At 44.8% G+C, this 11,951-nt stretch overlaps 1 protein-coding gene across 1 annotated transcript; it reads left to right on the top strand.

Moving 5' to 3' along the window:
* The first annotated feature begins 1,711 nt into the window (after nt 1-1,711).
* On the top strand, nt 1,712-10,787 carry Cnpy1 (canopy FGF signaling regulator 1). Its single transcript, XM_057777197.1, has 3 exons — nt 1,712-1,869; nt 3,556-3,652; nt 7,514-10,787. The coding sequence occupies exons 1-3, from the start codon at nt 1,720-1,722 to the stop codon at nt 7,549-7,551; spliced, it is 285 nt and encodes a 94-aa protein (XP_057633180.1). The 5' UTR covers nt 1,712-1,719; the 3' UTR covers nt 7,552-10,787.
* The last annotated feature ends 1,164 nt before the right edge of the window (nt 10,788-11,951 follow it).

The raw sequence follows: 11,951 nt of genomic DNA, 5'->3' as shown, positions 1-11,951 counted from the left end.
TCCTCTTCCCCATCCTGGGCCCTCCCCCAAAGCCCTGCCCCACCCCCATGCTTAGAGTCCTGTTTCTTTTCTGATGGGGTAGGGAAGGAGAGTGAATTTCCCGAATGCTATTGGGGTTTTTGTTTTGTTTTTATAAACGATCCCACCCTTCGCTGTGACTTAAAATCCTTCTTTGTGGACAACTAGAAACTGCCATTATATCTATAAGTGTCAGTTAAGGAAAGACGCTCAACACACTGGCACCACTGAAAACGCCGGCCAGGCTTTGTGTTAAAGGCCCTCCTTGAGTCATTAACGTAAGATTCCATTCTGCGGATCTCTTGCCTTTCCCTGTGTCCCACTCCCACGCCAAGTTTACCGAAGTGTCCATGAGCTACTCGATTTTCAGTTGAGTCAGTAAACCTGTGAATTTCTCTTTTGCCACTGACAAAGTTTGAAAAACTTAAATAAAATGCCAGTTGTGATTGAAAGTGCCCTGTAGAATTTTCGTTTTCTCAATATATTTGTATATATTTTGGTGAATTTGAAGAATTTGACACAGACGCATTTAATTAATTGCTTTTGCAAAGTCAGGGCCTTGAGAGTTCCTGACGGCCTGACGTTCACCTGGGCCGCAGCAGGTGCGGGACGATGACCGCGCCGTTTCTGCGCTCTGCATAAGCGCACTCCCAGGGTCGGTTTCTGGTGGACGCTGGGGGCAGCGGCGACCTGGGGGTGTTCCTCACGGGCCAGGCCGTCCGCGCTTTCATGTTAATTGCAGATCGGCTTTGCGGCCAGATGGCGGGGAAGCACCGGGACCCTTTGTGCGCCCTGAGCGCGCCTGTGAATGTCGCGCAGTCGTTGGCACCGGAAGGGTTCACACTGCGTGTGAAAAGGGACAAAGGGGGCTGGATATATCAACACTGCAGAAACCGAGTTCATTTGTCATGCAGCCCCTTTCAGCGCGGTTGTCATGCAAACTTCCTTCTTTGATCAGCAGAGGGTGGAGAGGGAGAAAGCGCGCAAAGCCGCGGGCCCGGTCGGGCGCCCTTGGCGGCTCCACGCCCCTTCCGGAAGGAGCCGCGGGGACCAGGCCTCCTGCACCTTGACCCGTCTAGACGCCGCACGAGGTTTTGTCTCGGTTTCCAAGGGCGCGGGGTGCTCTTTGACCCGCGCCCGGGGCGGAGGTGGTGGCACGGAGCCCGGCGCGCCCCGGCAGGTCCGGGAGGGAGAGGGGCGCCCGGGACGCGCGCCAGCTGTTCCCAGAGCTAGCCCGGGCCTATGAGAAGCGCCCGGGGTCCCGCTACCTACGATCACTTCGGCATAGACCCGGCACAGCGGCCGCAAGATTCCCGGAAGGCGAGGGGGGCAGCGCGACGTGGGATGGGCAGAAGTGTGGTTTCCCCTCAGAACTGATGCGCTATCGACGCCCCCATCTCCTCCCATTTTCTGGGCTTCAGCCTCTACTCAACTTTTTTAAATGATATCTAGTCGTACAGTTTCTAGACTGTTCAGTTTCTTACTGTCCACTGACAAGCATATTATTTTTCTCGCTAGAATTTAAGCTCTCTTTAAGCTACATAAAGAACGGTGCAGCTGCTTTCCATTGGGAAGCCGACCTTCCACGCATTCACTGGACTCGCGTGTGCGTAGGCAAGTGTCCTGGCTGGTTTGTTCTTCTTGTAGGTTCCCCTGGCCCAGTCCGAGGCGTTCCTCGTGGACCTTTTGGATAAAGTGTGTATGCGAATGAACGATTACCAGCTGGAGGACGATCCAGTGACCAAGCAGAAGTATTTCAGGAGATACGCTCCGAGAAAGGGAGACAAAATATACAAAGAATATAAAAAGTTCTTCTTTTATTCTGATGCCTTCAAACCTTTGAAATTCGCGGTAAGCACCCTCCTAAGAGTCTGTTGGGGTCTCCTTTTTCTGCCTGTGGCTACTCTTGAGCTGTTGATGAGCAGTGGACATTCAGGTACATTGACATGCCCCAGTGTCCTGTGCTGGCTCACTGCTTAAGTCTTAACTGAAAGCTTAGGGATTTGGCTTGGGAGGCATCTCTGGGATCGTGGCAGCCTTCAGTGATCAGTGGGGAGACTGAAAGGGGTTTTATGGACGGTGCCCCGTGTCCCCTGTCTGGTATCATTTGCACATTGTTTATCAGGACATTCTGCTGGTGTGGGGTGACATCACCCTGTCTTGTTTTGAAGGGACTGCATCTCAGACTTTCACCTAAGGAAGGGCAGAGGTTGTGGTTTTTAGGCTGAAATCCGAATGAAGGCCAAGAGTCCTTTTCAAGTATTTATAGCTCAGTGTTGGAGTGGTAGCCCCCAAGATCCTCTCCTCTATCCCCCACAGGCTTCTCAAGGAGAATGTTTTCCTCCAGTTAATTCCAGTTTTGTTGCTCAAGCTAGGCTACACCAAGCCTTAGGGTTAAGAGCACAATCCCACACTTCCTTCAGCATAAAGTTGATTTTACAAAAACTGTTGGCCTCTGGCTTAGTAGGGTTTGCCTGGCAAAATAAGTTGCAATGCATTTCCCCTTACTTAATGCTGTTGAATCACACAGTGATGGGCCGGACTGTTTTTTTAAAAAATGCATTAAGTTCACACAGTGGCCAAAATGTCAGGCATGCTGCAACCCCAACATGGAGCTGTAGCTGACATTTGGAGATTTCATTTTAATTAAAAAGTGAGGGCAATAATTCAAGGCTAAAAGCCCCATGGAACCTGGATGGTGATGGGAGTGTGTTTGTCTTTCACAGGTTTTAAATAAACACATTATAGTGGAATTTAAATATTTTTGAATGCCATTTAAAATTCTTCGTATCTTGCTTAATGAACTCAGAGATGGTTTGCAAGTCTCCAGTGGATGGCCATCAGTAACCCACAGTTCCAAAAAAGGCCGCCTGATAGTTCTTGATGGGAGAAACACACTCCAGGCAGAATTTAACACTTTCAGACCCCACGGCAAATTTGTTCTTCCTCCTGCCTGAAATGTGAACTTGTTTTATTTTTATTTTTTATTTGCTTTGGAAAGCAAACGCACGACCTGAGCTCCAGTCCTAAGGGTCTGCAGAGAAACATCCCCAGTGATGGAAGGTGCAATTGTTATGATGGCTGAGGAGCCTCAGTTATCTCAAATTTCCAAACCTCAAAGTGAGTTATTCTGTTAAATTGTAAGGAAACTGACCCATCCATTTCCAGGAAATGTGGTCTTTAAAATGTTGAAGGAAACAGGAGAGGAAAGCTTTTGGTTCCTTCCTGTCTCCTGTTCTCCAGACTTCAGGAATAGAAACAAACATAGCCAGCCATGTTCTTTCTTTCTTCCTTTATTCTTCTCTTCCTCCTTCTCTGAGGTTTTCCAACAGAGTAATCATTTAGGTAGGTCTCAGGAAAATGGCACAATTAGCATTCCTAGAGGAAGGTTAGTCCTGTGCAACGATGTATCAAACCAAAGGGGCCGAGGAAAATGAACTTCCTGTGTTCCACTACTAAAATGTCGCTAAGTCTGTGCTAATCAGGGGCCCTGCCCATGTGCCGCTGCTCACACGTGTTGCTTTTGTGTTTCTGCAGTGCGAAGCCATCATTGAAAAGTATGAGGATGAGATTTTCGCACTTATCGCCCAGGAGGCACACCATCTAGCTGACATGCTGTGCAGTGAAAAATCAGGTACTGTGTCTGATGTAACACGTGCTCCCATCCTCACTCTCCCGCTCTCACTCCGCCTAGCACAGCTCATCTGCAGCCTAGCCAGCCTGCCTCCCTGCCAACCCGGCTCAGCTCCGACTCAGCTTCTGGGAACAGGACCCCTGTGCCAGAAAGCAGAGCTACTTAAACCCAGGCTGGAGTCTTCCCTGCTGACTTTCCTTCTCTGTTTTTTTGGGGTTTTTTTGTTTTGTTTTGTTTTGTTTTGTTTTTTAAGAATTCAGACTCAACTTTAGTTGTTCAGAAACCCACTATTTTTCAGAGCTGGGTGACCCCAAAGTCCATGGCTTTAATTTTAAAGTCCTAGATGTTAGATTTTTCTATCCTGGCCCAGGAAGGGATGTGCTTTTAATAGCTTAAGTATTTGTTCTAACAACAAAAGGTGAGGTTTTTATTTTGAAAGAAAAAGCATGAAAGGTTTTGCTTGTTTGATTTGAGGGTTATATTGAATATTTTTTCCAGGTTCTTTCGCCTAAGTGTCTATAACTAAAATGCTTTTTTCCTGTCTCGACATGTTTAAATAATACTTGCTTCATATTCTTAGAAGCTAAGAAAAAAAATGAGCAGAACGTTATCTACTGTATACCAAGGTGAAGCCTGTGATGGCCAGCCCCTCCTCGGTCTGCTCGAACGCACCTCTGCCCTCATTCTGACATGTTTAGACAGAGACGAGAACAGTGTGAGTCTGTTGAACAGGACTTCTCAGCTGTTCTAGGCAGAAAAGGAGTGAGTTTATATGAAGACAATGGTTTGACCCACTAGAGTGCCCTGTAAGCCATGCAAAAGCTTGAGGTTGAATTCGGCAGCTATTCACAGAGAGCATATTTTTGCCACTGATATATCAAATATGGTGCTCAGGTCCTTAAAGGAATATTACTGTGTGCTTATTAGCTATATGTTGATGTCATTAAAAGTTTCTAGATAAGAGGGTCACATGCTTTACACTAACGAGACAATTTGTTTTCTCACTTTGAGCAGACAATAAGGTTGCTTTCTATCTAAAAGTCCATTTTTTGTGGGAGCTTGTAGAAAAATGCAGTAAAATAACATCGAGAGGATTGTTTGATAGCCTGAGATATTTCATATTGTCATATAATGATGGCATTGTGACATTCACACAAGTTCAAAGCCATCCTTCCCAAAGAAAGGTTTTCAGTCATTTCGGTTGTGTTGAGTGCATGTTATCTAGTAGTGCACAGACGATGAGCAAGGTTTGAAATCTGTTCACTAATTTTCCCTATAAATACCGGAAACAGCCCAAGTCGCCTATGATAGACACCAGAGATGACTACATGAACACGTAGGCACTCCAGAAAGACCTGAGGGGTGTCAGCCACTGTCTCCTGGAGTCACTGCCCTGAATTAAGATTCTAGGGAGAGAAGACTGCTCCCAGGTCCAGTGATCTGACTCAGTTTCAGAAATGTTAGCACCCCCTCTTCATTTTCTGTATCGGTGTAAATGGAAATAGAAATGAAAATATGAGCGTGGAGGCTAAACCTAAGAGATACATGTAGGGTTGCTAATGTAACCACGAACACCAGACGACTGCATTTGGTCACTTTTCAGCTCCTTCCTGCCAGCAGCTGGATTGTGCAGAGTCGAAGGCCGCTGCTGTGCTTGGGCAGCATGGTGGATAGAGTTCTTTCCGGCTGGGCTTCTTCACGAAGCTTGTGATGGATACAGCAGCTTATACCTAAGCCAAAAACTGGGGCAACTTCGTGCTTACCAGAGACTGAGCACCTTTGGCCCTACTGAAGCAGGCTAACACCGTGAAAGCAAGGTAGACTGTTCTTTCAGACTGACATAAATTATTGCCGGAAGAAGTTAAAACAACATCCAATGATACAAAGGCCAAGCTGCCAGCCCAATCTCTTGTTCTAGAGGCATCTCTTCTCTAAATAATTATTTGTCTCCCTAAAAGCAATAGGTGAGTGTTTCCCCCGTTCTCAAGATAGCATCTTGTATGGAGCGTGTACTCATGGAGTACTTATTAGCTAGTGCACAACTGCCTGACCTCCAACATACAAATAGGGAATATGTCACACACACACACTCACACATACCTCACCACACCACAGAGCTAACCTGGGCTACGTGGACTCTGCCTCAAGAAAAACAAATTAACAAATAAATCCCAGTGAACACAAACGTAACAAAGGAGTGCTGTGATTTAGCACACGGGATGGCTTCAGAGTCCCGTGGCATGAAAGGTGACCTTCACGTCACAGAGAAAAACTCACTCCTGGTGCCTTAAAGTGTCATCTACAGCACAGAGCAGTGACCATTCTGCCAGAGCAGGGGACCAGCTATATTTCAGAGATTTGGTGTGTCCTGTGTTAGGCAACTGCTTTGCTGTGGCCTTATCTCAGCAGTGTAAACCGGGTCTCAGGGCTGTGTTCTGTATGTAAGTGTGTATATGGGGTGGGGAGTACACCACATGGAAGACGCCATCCTGAGAACTAAGAAACCATTCATCTATTGCTCGCAGGGCAATAAATAGTTATTTAGAAAATAGAAGTTTCTAGGGCTCGAGATTTGCTGGAAGCTTACTTTCCATAGCTAACATACTTACTGTCCGTATGAGTTTTACTCTTTCCTGCTTTGTCTAGATTGCCTTCCTTTCTCTGGAGCAGAGCAGATGAGGACACAGTCCAACTCTTCAATGTGTCAAGGCTCAGTCATTCGGGCTCACGTGCAGGCACATATGGGGAACGGTGGAGAAGGCCTGTCTATGTCACAGGGTAGCCGGGTTTGAATTATGAAGTACCACAGCTGTGAGCCTCAGAAGTGCCGGTGTTACCTACTAGGTGGGGAAGAGCTCAGTGAGGGAGGGCGCTGCTCGGATCTGTGGGCACCTCTGAGTTGTCACGCACTGGGTAGAAGAAAGGTCACCGAGCACACTCTGCTCCTGCTGTAAGGCGGAGGAGCCAGGCTTAGTCCTCACGTCTCTTTTTTCATAGACAAAAGGAAAAAGAAAAAGAAGTCGCTTCCCTATGTTTTCCAATGGCATCTTCTTGTGGCCTAAAACACCTGCATCTCCTGAGGGTCATTTTGATATCTTGAAATCAAAATGACCGAAACCGTGATATGATATAGAACGTGACTCAAACTACAACTGTGTCCATACAAGGTAGAGGGCACAAGGCTGTGGATTGAAAGTGCATGGCTACCCTGCTGTCCTGGAGACGGAAGGGTCTAAATGGAAACCTAAGTGTGTTCTGTATTACTCTGTGCTGATATCCAACCTCGACACTTAGAAACATCTTAGCCACGGTGTAATAGAGCAAGGATCTAGAAATAGTCAGCCAACATTTAAGTGGATGAATATCCTTAATTTTATATGACTTCTCAAGCCGAGAGGGAAAACTTAGATTCTAACCTCACATAAAAAATCATTACTCTCAAAGGCTAGCATATTGAAAATAAGTCACATAGCTAAAGCAATGTGAGTCAAAATAGCTAGTATCTCCCAAGGTCTCTGCCCACATCCTCACTCATTCTCACTGTGAAACACCCTGCTTGAATCTCCCTCCAATATTCCCGCACATGTGGGGGACCGCAAGAGATGCTTGGTCCTAAAGACCAGAAGATAAGATGAGGGCAGTTGGATTGGCCTGTGAATCTTTCTGGAAGCTGGGCTCAGGATCAAGTGGGGGTGTTGGATATGTGCTCCTTTCTACTTTTCCGTGCACCTACATTTATTATTTTTTAACAAGGAAAACTTTAAAATGTGCTGCCACCAGTGTGGGCCTTCTGTAGAGGAAAAAATAATGACTCAGTGACCTGGGATTTACTCATTAGTGACTCTCTTATGCTTTTTCCAGATCTGTGTGGCACTCCAATCAATGATCCTGAACCCTAGGAGTGAGGAGTGGTGTCACAGCCCCGAAGGTCACTGTGCGCCTAACATCGTGTGACTGCTGTGATAAGGGGTTTCATCTCATGTCTGCTGTACTTGTCTCATGCGTGATATTGGTTTGAAAATCTCTGACTTGGCATCATGACAAACCCCAAGTCATCTCTTAGGTGGAAAGGAGTTTATAAAACTAAACACCCCTCTGCATATCTGGATGGAAGCTGGGTCGGCAATAGAGCATTACATTTAGCTGTAGGAAAAAAAAAAGGTGAAGCCATTTCTTAGAGTCAGTAGGGATTTAAGAGTGGGTATGAGTGTTTCATAGCAAATGTGTCTGACACGTCCTTATACAGTTTGCTGTCTGGAAAGAACTTGGTATGATTTCTCAAATATTTGCTCGACTACAAATTCAAGGCATCCACTTGCAACTAATGCCATGGGTTGGTTATTCTGGAAGGTTCGTATGGTACTTGTAAGTCCACTCCTCTCAATCCGGACTGGATCTTACAGATCTGGACACTCTTAAATTTTAGAACTTTATCCTTAAGATTGAGTAGAATAAGCCGGGTGGTGGTGGTGCACGCCTTTAAATCTCAGCACCTGGGAGGCAGAGGCAGGCAGATCTCAGTGACTTTGAGGCCAGCCTGGTCTACAAAGTGAGTTCCAAGACAGCCAGGGCTACACAGAGAACCTGTCTCAAAAAAAAAAAAAAATTTGGTTAATTCATTAAAAATAAATGAAAAGATTCAGGTGAATAGCTAAAGGAGCGGGAATGGCTAGTGCCATGGTGACTGGCATCATGCCGTCTTTCCTGGTTACACTGTGCGTTCAGATGATTCCCAAGGCTACTCGTAGTGGGGTTCAAAAGATACAGCGCTGAGCTTGGTTTTTTTGGTTTTTTGTTTTGTCTTGCTTGACTCTCTCTTGGTTTGTTTTTCCCTCACCAATCATAGTGTGGAGATTTTCCTACCTCCTGATTTCTCACTCTTCTATGGGACTTTTATTTATGTATTTATTTTTGGACGTGGAAGGAAATTCACCTTTACCACAGTGTAACGAAATGTAGTAACAGTTACTGCTGCGTGTTCTCATTGTCTCTGCTAAATTTGCATTCAGTGGAAGATCTAAAATGGTTGTTTATAAAACCATCCAGAAATTATACAATTCAGGTCATTCTCTGGGTTCCTTACCTTTGCAAAAATTTACCAAAATGAAGGAAAGAGATTTCTATTTTTTCATTCCCCTAGTATTATTCGGTCTTAATGTCACTTGTTTATCTTGGAGTCTGTGAATGTGTGCTTTTGCAACGTGTCTGTGGCTAGCGGTGTTATAGGCCCTCTGCAACCGTGAGATTCTGTGCTGCAAACTATAACCCTGAGAGTCTGTGCTGCACACTGTAACCCTGAGATTCTATGTCCACACTGTAACCCTGAGATTCTGTGTCTACACTGTAACCCTGAGATTCTGTGTTCACACTGTAACCCTGAGATTCTGTGTTCACACCGTAACCCTGAGATTCTGTGTCCACACTGTAACCCTGAGATTCTGTGTCCACACTGTAACCCTGAGATTCTGTGTCCACACTGTAACCCTGAGATTCTGTGCTGCACACTGTAACCCTGAGATTCTGTGTCCACACTGTAACCCTGAGATTCTGTGTCCACACTGTAACCCTGAGATTCTGTGTCCACACTATAACCCTGAGATTCTGTGTCCACACTGTAACCCAGAGATTCTGTGTCCACATTTGTAACCCTGAGATTCTGTGTCCACACTGTAACCCTGAGATTCTGTGCTCCAGACAGACAAGGAAGAGAAGATACAAGGACAGGTGATGATGCGACCGCCCAGCAGGGAAGAAGATGTTATTTAAAGCATAGCCTGACCTATAGTGGGAGATGTCACAAAAGAGGGGGGATATTGTCTTTGTCCCTGTATCTTATTTCTGTAACCTGAAAGATTAACTTGGCCTTTGAGATAGGACGTCTCTTTTAGCATTTTCTTACTTAGACTTTCTTGGTAAATGTACACTAGAATGCTGTTTCTTAAAATTCACCTTCATGGGCTCAAGGCTGAGAAGCGACTCTGAGGAGATACCCCACCTCAGGCTCGGTTTCCTGCGGGGCCTTTATGCAGTCAGACTCTTCACTTCTCAAATTTTCCAAATTTGGATTTCTCACCAAACAGGATCTTGGATCTTACGGTGGTTTTGGTATCTAGTGACTCTTATTTTTTCATAATTCTTTTTTATATCAAGCTTGTTGAGCTCATGTGAATGCCTGTAGCAGTTTGGTTGAGAATTACCCAGAGCCATGGGTCTCTCTGCCTGCTTCTTCTGAGGTGCTTGCTTTGCTGGGGAATAATAGTAGGGGAGAGAAACTGTGTTGGCTGTCTACTCCCCTGCCTTTAAAATGACACCAAATGCAAAATAAGATGCAAGGTCAGTGAGGGCCACTGCCACCACTAAAAACAAGCAAAAACAAAACAAAACAAAACAAAAGAAAACCACCCAAACTGCATGATGAAAATTTCTTAGAGTTGACAAAAATCAAGATAGATTGAGCTCAAAAAATAAATAATAATATTAAAATTCCTAGGAAGGGAGGGTGAATGGTAAAAGGCAAAAAGAGGAGATCCGGTCCCGAGAGTGAATTAAGCATCGCTTAAGCCTGGATCCTCAAAACCCCCAAACCAAACTGGCCAAGACAAGGTTCGTATCTTTGCTCTGCAGGTGGCTATTTAATAAAAACAAGTCAAGACTCCTGAACCTGTTTCACGAGAGAGTATAGAATCGAACTGAACCAAAGTCCCAAAAGGAAACATCAACACTTAGACAAGTCCTAAGATCCAGTCAGAGAGGGAGTTCAGTTGTGTTTCTCAGTTGGCATTGTGTTTATTCTTACTTGCATAGTTCGATGTAACAAAATTTAAACTGTATATCAGTCTTAAAATTCAGATGAGGTGGGATATTGGGGAAAAGCCGATCTTTGATGCTTGTGTGGTCTGCTTTTAAGTTTGATGCAAACTTGTGAGCTAATTGGAGACTTAGAAATGTTAAAGGCTGGGGCTGAAGAAATGGTTCAGTGGTTAAGGGCCACTGGCTGCTCTTCCAGAGGTCCTGAGTTCAGTTCTCAGCAACAACATGGTGGCTCATCGCATGTGTGAAGACAGGTCACTCATATACATAAAATAAATATTTAAAAAAGGAAATGTTAAAGGGTAGTCAGCATGTAGCATCATTTGGTACCTGGATACAGTAAAGAAGTACATTAAATCATTGCAATAACAATACACTTATGAGAACCCAGTGTGTTTTTATTATGACTTCCTGCCTACAATGTAGTTCTCTTTAAAAGTTTATTTGCTTTTAGAACAAGGAAAAGGGTAAATAGAAAAAAATCAAATGCAATAAATAAAACCGATCTGTCCAAGAATCACCTAAAAAGAGCTGCAGGGAATGGTATTGTCCCACTGCCAGGGGGCTGTGGTCAAGCTTTGTCATTGCCTGCCCTGTGGTAAAGATAATAGTGATGGTGTTTGTGTAATATTGGTTGATCTTCCTATTGCTTCTTCATCACCAGCAGGAGGTTTGCCTCACAAGGGAAGTGTATGGAAACAGATTTGGAAATGTCAGTCAGGTTCACTCCGCTCCTGATTCTCTGAGAAAGTCCAGAAGTGAGTAGAAGGATGGGTTGTGGGTAGATACTTGATGGATGGATGAATGGATGGATGAATGGATGGACAGATGGATCGATGGATTAATGGATATATGGATTGGTGGATGGACAGATGGATAGGCCTGTGAGTAGGTAGGTGGATGGATGGGTCCGTGGGTAGGTAAATGGATTATGGACAGATGGACGGACAGACGAATGGACAGACGGATGGATGAATGGATGGGTGGAGGTTAGTTAGTAGGTTGGTGCTGGATGGGTCAGTGGGTGGGTAGGTAGATGGATGCATATTTCGGTGGTTGGATAGGTAGATAAATAAGTAGAAAAATAAGATACAAAGTTTAAAACACACAGGACAGTAAATAAAATTTGGACATGGGAAATGCAGGTGGAGGTTTTTTTTTCTGGAATTTTTTTAAACTCCTTTCAGAAAGCACAGCATTCCTATGCTTCACGTCTTCAAAATCATTTCTGAAAGAGAAAAGTGTTGAAATTACAACAGAAGTGATCCCATCTTACAACAGCAAGAGAGCTGCAAAATATTTTCAGATATTAGCTTGCTGAAAACCAAAGTGCTGTGCAAGGTAGAATCTTGTAATGTTCCAGGCTCACAGGACACAGATCTAGAACATTCTGTCCGGTCTGCTGTCTCGTCCAAACGCAGCACAAAGCTGAAGCCTGACCAGCAACGCTAGTGACTGAGTGGGTGGTCTTTCCCTCCAGTCACTAAAC

The sequence above is a fragment of the Chionomys nivalis genome, chromosome 1, assembly GCF_950005125.1.
Source record: "Chionomys nivalis chromosome 1, mChiNiv1.1, whole genome shotgun sequence".
NCBI lineage: Eukaryota > Metazoa > Chordata > Mammalia > Rodentia > Cricetidae > Chionomys > Chionomys nivalis.
The sequence above is the reverse complement of the archived record's forward strand: the minus strand, read 5'-3'. Positions and strand labels throughout refer to the sequence as shown.

Excerpts from the sequence above, each read along its gene's own strand:
- Cnpy1 (XM_057777197.1), top strand. The coding sequence starts at position 1,720 with ATGCGAATGAACGATTACCAGCTGGAGGACGATCCAGTGACCAAGCAG. Across the intron at positions 1,870-3,555 it reads TCAAACCTTTGAAATTCGCG|TGCGAAGCCATCATTGAAAA; the intron begins GTAAGCACCCTC and ends GTGTTTCTGCAG. Across the intron at positions 3,653-7,513 it reads GCTGTGCAGTGAAAAATCAG|ATCTGTGTGGCACTCCAATC; the intron begins GTACTGTGTCTG and ends TGCTTTTTCCAG.